Raw genomic sequence first — 17412 nt, 5'->3', positions numbered from 1 at the left:
ACATGGCTCTCTACACACCCAATCCCTGCTTCCACATATATGCTGCAATTTTTAGCAGTGTAGTGTCCCACTGCCAGAGTCCTTCCCCACTGCAGGGAAAGGTTCCAGAAGCAATTTCATAGCTTCTGCTGTGAGCCCTGTGCTGGGCTGCCCCCTGCTGCTGGGCACTGAGAGTCCCCAGTCGGGAGCCTGGCTGCCCAGTGCTGCTCCCCACGGAGGTCCCAGCTGGGATACAGGACCCTCAGCTCTGTATGGCACTCCCAGCTGGGTACCCAGCATTGAGAGCCGGGGCTCCCAGCTCCCCATGGAGCTCCCAGAGTGCCACTGCTCTGAGCTGGGGACAATAGCAATGTGAAATTGACAAGAATGTTAATGTCACTGCTTGTAGGTGCCCTGCTGTGAAATTGAGCCAGCCTGGGGCTTACAGCTGGGGCTGTCAACCAGGGGCTGGCGGGGGGCTCCTGCTGTGAGCCCCTCGTGGCTGTCAGTGCCCCACAACAGTCAGTGCAACTACTCCTGGTGAAGACATGCTCTGCCAGCAGGAGGGTAGTGTGGACACCAACAACTGATTGAATTACTGCGGTGGCTTTTTACCAGCCTAATTTTGTAGTGTAGATAAGCCCTCAGGTTCTGGCAGGCGGAGGCAGTGGGAAAAGGCTCCGGCTGCAGGGAGCTGCTAGAGCCTTTTTCTGCTGTCTCCCCCACCAGAGCCTTTCACCGCCGCCCGTGGCTGCACACAGCCGTGTGGACGCAGCCTGTTTTTTGCTGTGGCATATAGCAACATAACCTACATGCCACCACCAGTGTAGACATATCCAAAGGCATTTTTTATTAATAATGTTGTCAGCATCCATATACTTATTCTTCATTTTCTTTTAAACCTGCAGCACATCCTGCTTTAGGTGCAATTCAGGAAATGAGGCTGTTACCATGATTCTAAATTAGGGCCATGGGCCCATTCCGACTTCTATTAAAGCCAGTGGATAGATTCCCATTTGATTCTTAGGGAAGCTGGAATGGGCCCATAGTTCTAAAAGTAGGTGATGTATACAAATTCTTACTATTACTCTTTATTATACAGCTTGAGTTGTAGCTTATGTATAAGGATGGTTCAGTATGCACGTTTCATGAGATCGCCCAAAGGGGCCTTCAGTGAGGCCTATTAATAGGCCAAATGTCAACATTCTGAACAGCCAAAATAGCCAGGGGTAGAAAAGTCCCAAGAATTTTTCTCGTAATGCGGAAAGTTTTTACTTTTGTTTGTGTTAAACTTTATTCTCCTACTGAAAACAGTCTGAACTGTTTTTGCTGAATGTTAAAAAAAGAAGAAGGAAAAGAAAGAAAAAAAAAAAAAAAATCACCTTTTGAGCAGAAAGCAAGCCTGGGAAGCTTTAATCAGAAAGATAAAAGTTTTATGAATGACTGACTGAAAAAAAGTCAGAATGGAAACAATCATATAACATGTTAACCATAGCAGTAACTTTCATACCCACTGTTATTAACTGCTAACGTTCTAATGAAAAAGCAATGTATAGAAGATCACACTAAGAAAAAAAATCCCTATTTCTTTTGGATTTTGTTTGTGTTAACAATTTCTCTTTCTTATTACATAATCCAAATTAATATGTATGGTAGATGGAAAATAAACTTCAGAATGAACGCTTCCACATCAAAACATTTTTATAGCTTTTTAAACTCTTTATTCTTTCTAATATTTCAGAGTCTTACATATATAAGGGCTTGGTCTTCCAGTTACTTACACACAAGTATTTTGCTTTCTTATTCACATGTGTTGGTAGGTGTTTTCACTTGCAACTTGTTTTTCATAAAAAGCAAAATTAGGAAATCTTGACTAGTCCTCTTGCCTCCCTTTTAATGAACCTATATAAACCTCCTGAGTGTTTAAGAGTGATATTCTGCTCTCTACTCTGGATCTCTGCTAGGGGACTGTAAGAAGCGTGCTCTTCCCTGTGACAGTATTTGCCTCATACCACCATATCCAGTGTTTGTAGGCCTGGAATCTTTTCATCTGACTTAATTTAAGGCATTATCACCTTGTAGTAAGAAAGCATTATAATGGAGGTCCTTAATCTGAGGGTAAAATTTTTTCTATGAATTTAGTGCTGGTTGCCTCAGTGATGCTATGCTTCATTTCAGGTTCCACTGAAGCAACCATTCTGGCACTTTCTGTTCATGCTTGGATGCAAAGCAAACTCAAACACAATCCTAGCAGGCTCTTTTTTTCCAAGAGATCTTCACCCTCTGGAGTTCTGACTTTTGGCAGATACGGATTGTTTCTGAAAGAATCTGTTTCAAAACAACTTCCAGTGTGAGGAATTGCACCCTATGTGAAGGTTCAGTACAAGACCTAATAAAAAACTTAAACACACCAACATTGCAGGTCAAAGGGAAACAGAGTCAATATGCATTAAGGATCAACCTTTCTGTCCTCAAGGCTTGGATATGTTTATTTAGAGTAAGATGCATCAGAGCTCCCAAATGTATATAATCTGCACAGATTTAAAATGGAGGAGTCATCTGTTTTTGAGGGTCATCAAAATTGATCATTTAACTATGACCCTCCTTTTTGGGGGTCCCAGTTGCTATAAGGTAAACCTTATTTAGTGGAGAGATCCACCTTAATTACTTGCGTTGTAACTACGGGATATTGATCAGTAGGAGCGTTAGTGGATGGATGAAGGGTTGGTTCATCTGGGACTTTGATGCTGAAATATTTTTTCTTTATGATCATTGAACTAAAGTCAAGGCTTAGAAAAGCTTTTACTGGTCCTAAAAGCTTTAGGCCCAGTCTACACTTCCCTGGCGATTTGGCGGCAGTTGACGGAAGTTACGCAAGCTACGCAGAGTAGCTTGCGTAACTCCTGTCGACTGCTGTGCTTCCCTTCTGCGTGGCATCTTTACTGCACTGCGCCAACGGGAACAATGTTCCTGTCGACACAGCGCTACGCCACTTGAGGGGGTGGTTTTACTGTGTCGACTTCTGGCCACTTCTGGATTGACTGAGCGGGTCTTCACTGACTGCTCAATCAGTCTAGATAGGTCAATCACCGCCATCAGTGTAGACGAACCCTTAGTATTAGTCCCACAAAAGTGCATTTATGCCCTGGCAAATTATAACCCATTGGGCCTTTAAATCTTGTATATCATCTAATACATTATTTTTTCATTATCTTGTTGAATATTAACTATATAATATATGTTAATAGTTTCATGAAATATTGTTAAATTAGTTGTAATTCCTTTTCTGAGAAAACTACAAGGGGCAGTTTGAGTCCCATGATGCTTCTGACATTTTGAGCATTTTTTGTTTGTGCTGTCAAAAGGTGCTACAACCACTCAAGAATGAAAAGAAGTGAAGGTCTTCCTCCAGAATACTCACTTCAAGAAAATTAATTAATGGAAGCTAAATCTGAAATGTCCATTCATTATTATTTTGGTGATGAACAATATATTGACACTTTAATAATTGTGCTTTAGTGTGGTTATAAATGCTTTATGGGCATACTGTGATGTTGCTGACATTTTTTTTAACTCAGACTAGCTATGTCCTGCTGTGCCCTTGCTCTGTTCTGTTCGTCTTTTGCTTACAAAACAGCACCTCTCATCAATTTGTTAAAAAAAAGTCCTTTTCAGAACATATCTTCAAACTCTTACCCTAAAATAATTACTTGTATGAAGATTGCTGAGATGCCATGTAGCAGAGAAGAACACACACAGTGTAACGGGCACATGGAAGCTGAGCTGCTGGGTGCAGATGATTTTTCCTTTCTTTTGAAATCTGTTTGAAAAGGTCAATCAATACTTTCAATAGATTTTAATTATGAAATATGAATCAACACCCTTACCCACTGTATCTCTATCCCATGCTGCTCTGTTTCTCTATGGCCTGATGAAGGCAATGATTAAAAAATTGCCTTTTTCATTTACTAATAAAGGGGTTCACCAGAAACTTGGTGGTATTTTTATTGTATTTTGATTCTTAGAATTCTCTTTACTAATCTTTTCCTTTTTTAACATTCTGGACTCTGATTTTATGACATGTAGTAATAAGTCATTGGCATTCCTGCTATAAAAGTTTAGTATTTTTCTGTAGTTTATGTCAAATTTAATTATTTCCCATAGTTACATTTTGTATTATTGTGTCTGACAATGTTGTATACAGTCTTCTTGCTTATACAAGAAGGCCTCTTGAAACCATTTATTTGCTTTCAGATGTTCTCCATTTAGAGCTATTGTATAATGTAATGTTGTTCACTTGAGATGTATTAGTTAAGGGATTTTTGGATAACCAAACAATTAAGAAGAGACCATTACTAACTTCTAGCATCAGAGCAGTGCTTTATGCAGTAGGTTTTGGACTAGATTATGATCTGAGCCATGGGCCTGCAAGAGGGCGCAGTGGCTAAGAAGCCTTCCATCTCCTAATCGTAATCCTTGCATGCAGGGAGCAAGGCTAGTAACCACAGTGGTAATCACCTCCCAAAATGGCATGGGGACATGGCCTCACCCCTCTCCACAAGAGCTAATTAAGCTTGCCCAATACTTAGGGTTATATTTCAGGTTCCCCCAAAAATGACACTGCTGGATAGGCGGGATGGAGCTAGGGAGAGGGGGCTACAGTTGGGGGTGCTGGAAGGGGCACCTGCAGTGGGGCACTCACTGGAGGTGGGGGAGAGTGTCACTCCCTGTCATGGTGGCAAGGTGGCTGGTGCAAGCCCAGGATGCAGCAACAACCATCAGTCAGCACCTCCCTGCAGGACCCCCTCCTCAGTTCCCCTGTAGCCAGAGGCGCCCCTCCATCCAGAGGCTAAAGTGCCACAATCTGACCCTTTTTGTTGTGATTGGGTTTATTCATGGACACTTGCTTCACAATATAGGGCATTATTTTACAAAGTTTTATAAACTCATATTTTTTTACAATTTTTGTAGGTTTGCAAAGATACAAATTAGTGTATCGGAACCAATTATCCCATTCAGGGAGACCATAACAAGACCCCCAAAAGTTGACATGGTGAATGAGGAAATAGGAAAACAGCAAAAAGTTGCAGTCATACACCAGACTAAAGAGGACCAGAATAAAATCCCAGAAGGAGTTCAGGTTGATTCTGACGGACTCATAACAATATCGACACCAAATAAATATGCCACTCTCAGTGTAAGAGCCATGCCACTTCCAGAGGAGGTAACTCGACTCCTTGAAGAAAACAGTGATTTAATTCGTACTATGGAGCAGTTCAACTCATCTTTGAATGAGGATAAAAAGATGCATGAAATTAATCAAAAGACCCTGGACCGGATCCAGGAATTTAAGCAAAAATTAGAGCAAAATCTGCAAGGAAGAAAGTGGAGAAATGCTGTTGATCAGATCTGGTCATTTGGTCCACGAAAATGTGGGCCTAATATCTTGTTAAATAAATTTGAAGGCTACAAAAAATCAGTGTGGCAGTGCCTTGATAAGACTATTAAAGAAGTGAGTAAATATCGAGATTTTGACAACAGCATAGTAAGTGGGTTTCAGCTGGCTACGCTTTCAGGTCCTATGTGTGAAGAACCTCTCATGGGTGTCTGTTTTATAGTGGAAAAATGGGACATGAGTAAAGCTGAAGAGCAAATGTCAGTTAATAGGCAGGCGTCCGAAGAATTGGAGGCTACGGAGCAGGCAAAAAATGAAGGCGAAGTCACCTCTCTGTCAAGTAGTTACACCACTGAGTCAACCAGAGAAAATAAAGAGCTTCAAGATGGCAGTCAAGGTAGTCCAAATTCATCTGAGAAATCAAGTAAACGCAAGGGGGAAACGTTGCTTGCAGATTGTTATGGCCCTTTCTCTGGGCAACTAATTGCCACGATGAAGGAAGCTTGTCGTTACGCATTACAAGTGAAACCACAGAGACTTATGGCAGCCATGTACACGTGTGAAATTATGGCTACCGCAGAAGTTCTAGGTAAGAAAGAAAATATAAATCTGTATAAATAATTCCATTGCTAAATGTTAAATCACACAGTGTTATGCATTATTAGACTGTCAGAAAGCTTAACTTAATTAAATGTTTTACCAGAAATATTTTATAGTTGTCCAGTTGATGACTACCATGAATCTCTGATGCTTTAATAGTGATATCATACTGAAAAATAACAAAAGATCTTTATGCATTTGCATCAGATAGATAGAAATAGGAATATAATATGCTTTTGGAAACACCAGGTAAAAGCATTCATTGTCTGACAAGAAATAAATTGCAGCTTTAATAGACACACAAATATTAAAATACTGTTCCACAATTTAAACATTTATGCTTTTGTGGTATCCAAAAGACATTGAGCACCAAATATAAAGCAGAAATTGTGCTTAAAAAGATTGAAAGGAAATCTCTCCTCACTGTAAACCAGGAGGAGAGTCTTGGTTGTAGGTCCCAGGGCCCCATTGATTTAAGAAGGTAAAATAAACAATGGTGTATTCAGATAGGATAGCAGGAAAAGTATGTTTAAAAAGGGAATCCTAAATCCTACTTAACATCCAGTTAATAGCTCTTTCTGGTTTTTTTTAACCTTCACTTTTCTCTTTCTAGCATGTAAATTACTGATTTTGCTAACCCACTGAATGCCAAAACCATATAATTTACATTACCTTACTACTTACACCTACTTAAACCCATTTTATGACATACATCACCATTTGTCACTTCTGATTTTGACCCAGAGACTTCCATGGAAGTTGCAGCCGCTTACTGATGATGTGAATTTGGCCCAGTACATTGAGACTATATTTAAACTAATTTTCCATTGCCCCAAAGCCACCTATGTATTTACTTTGACTTATGACAAAGTACTGCTCACAATTGTATCCCACACACAATACTTTAAAATAGAGCTAAGGTTGTAAATAGATATAGATTGGTAGCACTTATACAAAACAAGTAAGTCATTTCATGAGCAAAACATGAGATTGAATGTGTGTGATGTTAGTTACTCAAGAGAGATGCTTTGGATTTAGCTAATACTTTGTACACCTTTCATACTTCTGTTTGGTGCTGCAGGCACTCTGAGATCTAAAAGTCTGGAGTAGGTCTCATACACGGGCCAGGGAGGCATAGAACAAACTTAATAACTTAAGTGTTTCTCTCCATAAAAACAATTTATTATAAAATATGATTTTCATATGTAATAAAGTAGCTTTTATAACTTCATCTATTCTATGCAAATAAGACCTTACATCAAAGCAAGAGATACTTATGAACATAATGGATAACTTCAGCCACTCCTCTTCCTCCAGTGCAGAGTGCCAATGTACAGCAGAACTAGTATGGTCCTGCAGGATGCTGAGGTGCATCCTCCTGGCCAGCAGAGCACCCTGCTGTGTTCAAACTCCTTGTGCAGCAGAATGCAGCATGTGGGTGAGATTGAGGCATTTGTGACTGCTGCTGATTCAGATCCTCCTGTCATTCACCCCAGGGCATCCTCCACTTCTACTCTGGCAACATTCTGCTGGCATATCTCCTCAGTGCCCATTTTGTCTACTTGAGTTGAGTGGTAGATCATGGAAATTGGCTAAAATGGACTGAAATGGCTAATAATGCTATTAAGAAAGACAGGAAAGTTGGAGAAGTGAGTGGCCAAGTTTAAAAATGTGATGAAAGTACTCCTGAAATGTGTTGTGTAAGAGCAATTTTATATTTTTCAGTGTAGCCCTGGAAATAATTTCAGACTTTTCCAACATCCAGAAAATGTATGTTTTAGAAGTATTACCCAATACTGCTTCAGCAATATATATTACCTTTTAAAACCTCCTGGTTCCCTGACCACATAAGATTTTAAGTAAATACATCAATTCTGAAACTGTAAATGCAGTGTAATTTACTGTTACTTAAGTGTATGTTTTCACTGCCAAAAATAGGTGGGGTTTGTACGGCGAAATAACACATACATTAGCTATTTCGTTCTAAAATCCTAATGGAGACAAGACACAGGCAGTTTTTACCATGATGTAGTTAGGTAAGGTCAAACCTTGCTGCGGGGTGTTGCGTTGGCCTTGCCAAGACGCACTGCAGTAAAAACTGCTTGCACCATGTCTCCAATAAGCTTTTACAGCAAGAGAGCTAACAGGTGTGTGTTAGCTCTCTTGCTGTAAAAGCCCACTGTTTTTGGCAGTGAAGACATTAAAAAACTGGGTGAAGGGGCAGAAATATGTTGTAAGCTTGCATACGTCTAATCGAATGGGACTTTATTGTAAATTGGATACCTGGATCCCACAAACACCTTCAAACTTTTCCACAAGCACCTGCTCCTTTCTAGTAGATTCTACTATACAATAGAACCTCAGAGTTATGAACATCGCAGTTACGAACTGACAAGTCAACCACACACCTCATTTCATTTGGAACTGGAAGTACGCAATCAGGCAGCAACAGAGACCAAAAAAAAAAAAGGAAATATAGCACAGTTCTGTGTTGTGTAAACTACTAAAAAAAGCGGCGGGGGGGGGCGCTTAAAAAAAGATTTGATGCGGTAAGGAAACTTTCTGTGCTTGTTTCATTTAAATTAAAATGGTAAAAAGTAGCATTTTTCTTCCACATAGTAAAGTTTCAAAGCTGTATAAAGTCCGTATTCAGCTGTAAACTTTTGAAACAACAACCATAACATTTTCAGAGTTCAGAGTTGCAAACATTTCAGGGTTACGAACAACCTCCATTCCCGAGGTGTTTTCTCAGGTTCTCCTGTATATTTAGTATTTGATACCTGCAGGTCATTCACTATACTTCTATACTCACTCCTCCTCTTGTTTTCTTAAACAATTAGCTCTTTTAGAAAACTCTGAATACATGGTGAACCTTCTGAATATCACATTCTCAGTGATTATGTAACTGGTGCTTCCTGTTGATATTGCTGCCTTTCTGTTGCACAGCTTCTGTCCTCATTCATTACTAATGGGCTAATGCTCCCCACCTGTGAAGAATTCAGAGGTGGTCCAGTGTTCTTGCTGGGTAGAGACCCCATGACTAAGTTCTGCTTTTCAGCTCAGTCCAGCAGATTTTCTCCCTCTGGCAGTGGAACAAGTGTGTGGTTCAGTTTTTCTTGACCATGTGGTTTTAAAACCTTTATTAAGTGGCTGCTGTAGCCAGAGCAAGACACAGGCTGCATCTTATGCATGTATATCCAGGCATGGACAATAAATGAACAGCCGCTGGAAAGGATCCATAGCTACCAGCTCTTCAAAATCAAGAAGAGGGATCCCAATGCAGAGAATTGTTAACAGAGAGGTCAAAACAGACATAGCTCTGGGCATAAGTACCATAATGTGTACATATTTGCAAAGATCCAAAATTTCATTGCATCCCTCATTTCCTGAGGCGTCATCAGTAGCCAATTATCTCCAGTGACTAGGATTGCTGGTGCCATGCATCAGCTTCATCCACTGCATGTGTTTCTCAAAATGTACCTGCTGAAATTTCTTCTGTGGACATATAGCTATGCATATTATGCAGCGCAAAATTAGGTATAATTTTCAGATCACATTTGAATGCCCCAAGGTGGGCAAGTAGGTGCAAACAACATGCTGAGAGCCAGCTCAACTTTCACTCTAGACCTTTGCATGCTGTACTCACTATGGAAGCATTGAAAAACAAATTTCCAAAATCCCATAGTACATATCCTGTTAGTTCATTTTTACACCTCTCTGAGTGTCTTTAAAAAAACAAACAAATGCACACCTGTGGCTATATTGGCTCAGATCAGTGGTCCGTCGAGCCTGTATCCTGTCTATGACAGTGATCTGTACCAGCTGCATCAGTAGAAGGTATAAGAAACCCCATATTGGGCAATTATGGTATTCACAGTGGAAATCTCCTCCTATCTCCTGTTAGAAGTTGGCTTATGATTGAGGTGTGAGTGTTTATATTCATTCTGAAACCCAGGAAGAACCAGAGGGCAAAGCTTCTTCATGGCAATTGAAATAATGTTCTGGGTAGAGAAGAATCTTCTACCTTTCAAGACAATTCACACAAAGGATACAGGAAAGAGGAAAAGGGAGAGTTGTGGTTCTCCTCCTAGTCCTCCACTGACCCAGAAGGCACTTTGAACTTCCTAGGGAACAAAGGATCCCACCTTGCCCTTGCAGAAAACGTTAGATCTCTTGAAGCAGGGACTCCTTCATTCAGACCAGGAACACCTACAGTTAACAGCGTGGACATGGAAAGAGAACTCTAGTTTATTACAGATTCTCCATTACCCTGTCATATAGTTTGGTACCCAGAACTCAACCAGGATATTTGTTATTCATTGATATGGTCAAATGTACGTTTCTCGTGTGAGGGGAAACAGAAACTTCTTTGGGGCATGGATTGCCTCTTTCTTTGTGCAGAGTCCAGCACAGTGGGTCCCTGACCTCTGAATGCTGTTGTGATATAGATATTATAATAATAATCCCAAAGTTCTGTGGTGATCTCCACTACATTAGAGTTTCTCCAGGAGGTTTGGTTAGAATCCTACAGTGAATCACCTTAGAAACATGGGAATCAGCCATAGCAGCATTTTGTAGACAAGTACATTGGATCCTCCATATAAGTATCAGCTGCCAAGTTTAATCACAATGACAAATTAGGCGAGCCTGGGGCTGGCCTTTCTAGTCTCCATTATCTCCAAAAGGCACATTTTAATTAGTTGTCACAGCTCTGCAAGAACCATGCTGCTTTTGTCATGGAAAAATGTTATTTTTATAGCTCCAATAACCTTTCAGTTCAAGGTAAGCTCCTTTTTCCACAATTCCTGGGGAAAACTTCCTTCATCATTTTGTTCTGATCCTTGGAAAATTGTGGCGTAAATGGGTATTCCTTGAGCTCTACAGATATATCTCAAACATATGGATTACATATGCCAATTGTACTCTGTTCATCTCATTGTATCCAAAATGCCAATGCCTTAGGGCCTCCAGCTTGCTGCAGACAAGATGTAAAAGTCCTGCAACAGATGGTGTGCTGTGCATCTGGAAAACTATTCACAGAAGTCCAGAGAGAGAGTGGGGGGAGGGGGAGTTTGAGAGCCTCATCTGAGAAAGATTTGTAAAGTACGTTTCCATTCCTCTGCAGAGCCATCCGTTGGCAGGAAGGGGCTACTGGATTGGTTCCCAAATAACTCCTTAGTTTATAAAGCTCTTGCTTTATATTGGGTGAACTTCCATTCCTGGCTGTTATTCTACTATAATAATTAAACTCTGCTTATCCTTCCCCTCCTGACTTCTGGGATTCACTGCTCGCTACTTCCCATTAGTAATGAAGGAGGAGAGATGATGTGCAACAGAATGAGAAATTTCTTACCTGATAATTTTCTTTGTTAGCAGCTTCTCTTCAAATTCAATGACCAGAATATAAATTGAATTTTTAATCTAAAGGGAGAGGTTAATTTAATACGTTCTATCGAGTTGTCTTAATGCTAATTGGCTGCTGGAGTGTTTCTACAGCTGTGGAAAAACTCTTCTGGTGGCCTGAGCTGAAGGGCAGAGCTTAGTCTTGGAGCCTCCAGCAACAACATTGGACAACCTCTGAATTCCACAGGGGGGAGGGAAAGAATTAGCGATTAGTAATGAATTCGGAAAGAAGCTGGTAACAGCAAGAAAATGGTCAGGTAAGAAATTTCTCATTTAGACTGCTGATCCTTCTCTTTCCTCTGGCAAGTTTCTGTCTTGGATTTTGCTGACCTGAGGGAAATTTTGATGGAAATGCCTTTTACCATAGCACTGTTCTACTGATAACATAAACATTGCTACTGTTCTTTACAGCTGTAGCTCATATATGGATATATAGGGTGCAATTCTGTTTACTTCATAGAGCCTGAGTAGTCAATTTCATGGTAATTTCATATTTACTGCACATATAGCTATGAATAGATACCTTAGAACTTTTATTTGTATCTTTATTTTTAAAGAACTGAACTTCATTAAGAGCAGGTGCTTAAGTAAATTACATCTTATTCAGGCTTTTTGGTATATTGCAGCATTATAATATTGCTCTACTTTTGAGCTACTAACATTACTTCAGAATACATTTCCTTTTCAGGTATTTAGAGATAAAAAGTGCTTCCAACATGCATACACAACCATTCAAAAGGATAACTTAGAAACCAACCTGCAGGTAGGCATGGAGCTACGAGCAGCCCCTCTGTGGCCTCTACTTTAACCAATTGGGTGAAACAGCGGCCACTGCTTCCAGTATATCCCACAGCTGTCGTGCATCTATGTCCAGTAGGAAATAACAGCTGGATATACTAGTTTAGCTTACCCTCAGAACCTCTTCCAGTGACACAGTTCCTTCTCCTCCCCTCAAGGGCTAGGCTCTGTAGTGTTCAGAGCATTTACTTCCTAGCTCCCAAGATCCTGAGTCCCTCACCCACTGCAGTTCTCCATCCAGTGTAGTTCAAAGAGGGGCAAAAAGGGTTCAGGATTTATCCCAAAGAATAGATACACTTTTTAGACTCTGATCCTCATGTAACTTCTCTGTGATAGCAAAGACTGAAGCAACAATCCAAACTACTTGGATGAAATACATATAATTGAAAAACCTTTGGTGAGCTAAAAAAAAAAAATCTTGTATGTTTTGGAAAAACAGACTTCAATAACATTTGGCCTGGAATACAGCTTAACATGTGCCTCTCCAGTGGGTTTGAAAGACCAGTTCTTTATAAGCTGGCGCTTTATAAATGGTGCTGATAATATCTAGTGTAACTGTATACATGGTTTCAGTGCTGCTATTAAACATAAGGAATAAAATGAATATAATATTAATATCTGGTAATATAGTTTGGAACTTATTTGCTTTAACAATTAGTTTTAATAAATTCTGTACAGGACCATGAATATTTCTAGTGACCTTGATAAGGCTCGTGTGCAATGTGTATGTATGTCTAAGCTTGTGTTTTAAAGTAATGTACATTTGTACAATAAATCAGCAGTTGTAAGCTGTATAAAAATGTAACCTTTTGGTATTTCAGAATTCCCTGGACTCTCTCAAGGTTTCCTTAGGCTTGAAATTGTTTGGCTTATATCAACAAATCTCATGCATGCCACATTCAGTACATTTGTCTTTAAAATGCTCTGACCTTTGTGTCTGATTTCACAGTTTAGAACACTTTTTTTTTCAAATTTCATAAGTAACAAGAAGACAACATACACAGTAAAGGTGAAATTCACCCATTTGCAGAGGACCAGCTGGGGAGTGAGGTGGGAGGGGAGTGTCCTGGCAAGAGCCAGGGGAGGAGCAGAAAATGTCATTGCAGGTGATAGGCAATAGCTATTGGATCCACACTTCTTTGAATCTACTGGCCTGCAGAAACTGCAGTGATGCAAAGGTGCAGTGACCATTGCTCCCATTCATAGGGGCTGCACTGAAGTCTTATGGCCTGTCTGTGGGTTAGATTTCACCACCTCACAGCCTCTGTAAAGTTCCCCACACAAAGTCCAATTCATTGGCCTTAGAGGATTGAATTTCACTATAATAATTACTTATTACCTTTCTATTTTGGTAGTGTGGAATGTTTATAGTGTATGAAAATAGGTAACAAATAGTGGAGAGTGACAGATTTATTTGTAAATATCCCCACAGCTCTGCTCATGTTCAATAACACAACAGTTCAATAACGCTTAATAACAGCACACACTCATGTTCTTTTCAGTTTACACAATTTAAAACATTCAAGATTAATGGATATTTATGCAAACTCTTACTTTATTAAAGTGCGCCTTTGAGAAATATACATAGTATTGTCATATGTACACAGTGTAACAACCACACAGTAGTAGTAATTTATCAAACATGTACAGACTGTGGATTTGCATGTTTTACTAACTAAGGACTTTGTTTTGTATGATTTCAATTAATCCAACCACAATGTTACAGGAAAGAGACTGAGCCATAGAAAATATATCCCATATTCAGTACTTAGCTTTCCTAAATAAATAATTACGTATTTGTCTTAAAGCAAAGGATATGAAAGGCTCAGTAAACTAATAAGACTTGTGCCTTTGCAGGTCGTGTATATGCTGTCTTGTCCAAAAGAGAAGGCCGAGTGTTACAAGAGGAGATGAAAGAGGGGACTGACGTGTTTATTATTAAGGCAGTGCTGCCAGTAGCAGAAAGCTTTGGGTTTGCTGATGAAATCAGGAAGAGAACGAGTGGCCTGGCCAGTCCGCAGCTGGTGTTCAGCCACTGGGAGGTAAAAGATCTATTCACTCCATCTGTTTTGGTGATCTATTTCCTGTAGATGTGGCAGCAAAAAATAATAAAGGGGAAAAGGTTAAGTTTTGGTCAAGACATGCATCTGATTCATTCTTTTCAAAATAGGAAAAAGTAGCTCTTTATGTTCCTCAGAAATAAATATTTCTAGCCTGTTTGGATGTTTTAGATTGTTCTGAAAATTAAAGGAAGTGTTTTGGATAACAAAATAACTTTTTTTCACAAAATGTTTTTCCTGAAGTTGATATGCTGCTGTTTTCATGTGGGTTCTATGGTAACTTGCTTCAAATAAATTAAGACAAAATGTGGCAATAAATATAATTTCTGTCATATGGGAATTAAGATTTCATTGGTCAGTAAAATATTCTAGTGTTGATCAGCAAACTTTTCTAGACAATTCTACAGGTTCAGTAGTTATAAGGTACCAGTCAACATACATTTAGATACAAGAAAGCAGAAGAAGTAGGTTTGGATAATTCCAAGCCAGGATTGGTGGTGGTGGTGTGAGGGGTATTTTCTAGACTGTTTCTTCTGGAGAGGAAATGGTGTCTGTCTTGGCACTTCAAAAAGAAATGGAAAGTGATGCCTCTAGATAGGGATAAATGGGGGTGGAGAAGCTTCTAAGAAATGAATTCAGTTCAGAGACGTGCTACTCTGTTCCTATCATATGGATAGTTGATCCTGAAGTACAGAAGGCAGGGGAGGCTTTCAGTTTCAGCTCTTTGTTCAAGAGAACAAAAGCGAATAGTAAAAAGGCTCAAAAGACCCATCAAAGGAACTCAAAACAGGTTCATGAGTAACAACAGTCAGTAGATCAGCACTTTTAAACTTTATATTTAAGAAAACGTTTAACTGCAGTTTAATTTTTTGGTCACTTTTTAAGATCTGTTTTCAAAGTGAGAACTTCAGATTGATAAATGAATTAAAAATTCCATTTTTATTATCTTCTGCTGAGTTGCTATTATGTGACTTCATAAATCTATCATCTACACTCTCCCCAGTGTATCTGAGATCTATTTCTTATAGTGATCGTATACTACAGTGGTTGCTAACTACGGTCTGTAGAGCACTCTTTGTCAATGAAATGCTTGCCGGTGGTCCTCAGAGAAATGGCTGGTCACATGATGCTGGCTTCTCTTCCTTATTTCCAGCTTCTAATTTGCACTAAAAGACCGCTAAAAGTACATTCTTAATATTTATGTAAACTATTGCCGTAGGTCACCACAGGAATATTATATGATCACTATGGGTGGAAAGGAAGAAGGGTCTATGCAATCAGAACTGAGAGATCCACACTATGAAAGAGTGTGGGAACACCTGACACAGTACACTTAGGAAACTACTTTTCTTCTTAATGATGGTACAAGATGTGGTGTGCTAAGTGCTTAATCCTCTCGCTTAGCAATAATACAGTAGCTTTTTCAGCCTCTTCCAGCATTACCTAATTTTAGCTCCATATACCAGTCATAAACTAAAATGTAGAGAAGAAGGGGGAAAGATTGAGAACTCAGACTTCACAGAAAGACCAAGAAGGGGAGAAGAGATTTGGGAAGATAATTGGGTAGGAAGAAAACAAAGTTTAAAAAATGGAGAGCAAAACTTCAAAAGTATTTAGAAAGGAAAAAGGAGACCTTTAAAAAACAGAGCAGAAGGAAGGGAGTGAAACTGGACAGAAAACAGGTGAGAGGCAGCAACAGCTTTAGGAATATGGGGGGAAGAAGGGTGTTAAATTCAGATTAATTACAAATTAGATGCTCCAAACCGAAAAAGGGGTAGTAGGAACCATTGTGTTAAGTGTTTCTATGGCTTTGGGAGTACACATCTGGAGGGCAGCTGAAGGGGGGTGGCTTATCTCCAGAGCACCTTTGTATCAAATCTGAACTACCTCCATTATCCGTGCCCAGCTGGTAGATCAATCGGGGGGGATGTTAATTCCAGTTAGCAAGTTGCCAGATAATGAATTTTCCATTTTAGTTTCTTTAGGATTCATAACTACTATGCTCCCACTAAATAAACCTATATGTATGCAAGCACCCAGATTTTCTCAATTGGATGGAAAGAAAATATGAATGTATAGCATGTGCACATGGTTTCTGTAACTGAGCCATAGTTTCAATAACTGCTTGAGCAAATTTCCAGTTACAAAAATGTAAATGCTCTTACAAAAATTATGGGGCAATTTGTTTCTGACAACTACTCTCTAGCATCATTAGTGCACTTTGTACTATCTGTTTGTCATGGGATTTTCTAGATTTGATTGAAATGATATCCTGATTCATTTGTCAAGGCAGAAGAAATATGTGATTAGAGCTGGGTAAAGAACTGATTTTTCATTGCGCTGGCAGTTCTGAAAAATTTTGGGGGGCGGAAATCTATTCACGTTGAACTGAATTAAAAAATGCCAACATTTTTCAGCAAATAAAAAAAGTCCCTTTTGGGTCAAATGAAACATGTAATTCAATGCAAAACATTTTGTTTTTGGATATTTTTAAAGGGCTAGATTCACAAAACAGCCAGAAGGGGAGGGTGTTAGAAGAGGTGGCAATTCTTAGCACTGGTTAGGGCACTCACTTAGGCTGTGGGAGATGTAGGCTGAAATCTGTCTTCTGCCTGATGTACAGCAGGGCTTTGAACTTGGTCTCCTTCCTCCCAAGAGAGAACCCTAACTAACCACTGGGGCATGGGATATTCTGGGGCAGGTCTCTCTGAATCTCTCCTGTTGAAGCTAGTTTACAGATTCCAAATTGAACTATGCTTGGCTATTATTTTACTGGTTTAATTATTTCAAGGTACAAGAAACATATTTCAAAAGAAAATTTGTGACTTTGTCCAAATTCTTTAGAGTCGTGTTAGATAAATATTAGAATAGTCTCCCCCAACTTACTGTAAGGTTCTAGAAAAAGTTAGAGAAAAGAAGGTTGAATGAGGGAGATCATAGATGAGGATATAGTAGATTTTTCTTTATCTGAAGTCTTTAAATCAAGATTATATCTTTTAAAAATTTATAACTCAGAAGTTATGGGCTTGATGCAGAAATTATTGGGTGAGGTTCTTTGGCCTGTGTTATGCAGGTGGTGAGAAAAAGTGATATAATAGTCCTTTTGGCCTTAAAATGTATGAATCTTTAATCAGACTGAGTTCCAAATGAATCATCATCTTGATTGTAGTCCTGACA

The 17412-nt window shown here is 39.4% G+C and overlaps 1 protein-coding gene across 3 annotated transcripts in view; it reads left to right on the top strand.

Annotated features, from left to right (window-relative positions):
* Positions 1 to 17412, top strand: part of EFL1 (elongation factor like GTPase 1) — a 130941-nt gene that overhangs the window by 99139 nt on the left and 14390 nt on the right. For all 3 annotated transcript variants that reach the window (XM_067555723.1, XM_067555721.1, XM_067555722.1), the window contains exons 18-19: positions 4951 to 5963; positions 14033 to 14217. In XM_067555723.1, coding sequence (XP_067411824.1) covers positions 4951 to 5963; positions 14033 to 14217 — 1198 coding nt within the window. The remainder of the gene's footprint in view (positions 1 to 4950; positions 5964 to 14032; positions 14218 to 17412) is intronic.

Source organism: Emydura macquarii, unplaced genomic scaffold, assembly GCF_026122565.2.
Source record: "Emydura macquarii macquarii isolate MOO-44397 ecotype Brisbane River unplaced genomic scaffold, CSIRO-AGI_Emac_v2 contig_1644, whole genome shotgun sequence".
Lineage (NCBI taxonomy): Eukaryota > Metazoa > Chordata > Testudines > Chelidae > Emydura > Emydura macquarii.
The sequence above is the reverse complement of the archived record's forward strand: the minus strand, read 5'-3'. Positions and strand labels throughout refer to the sequence as shown.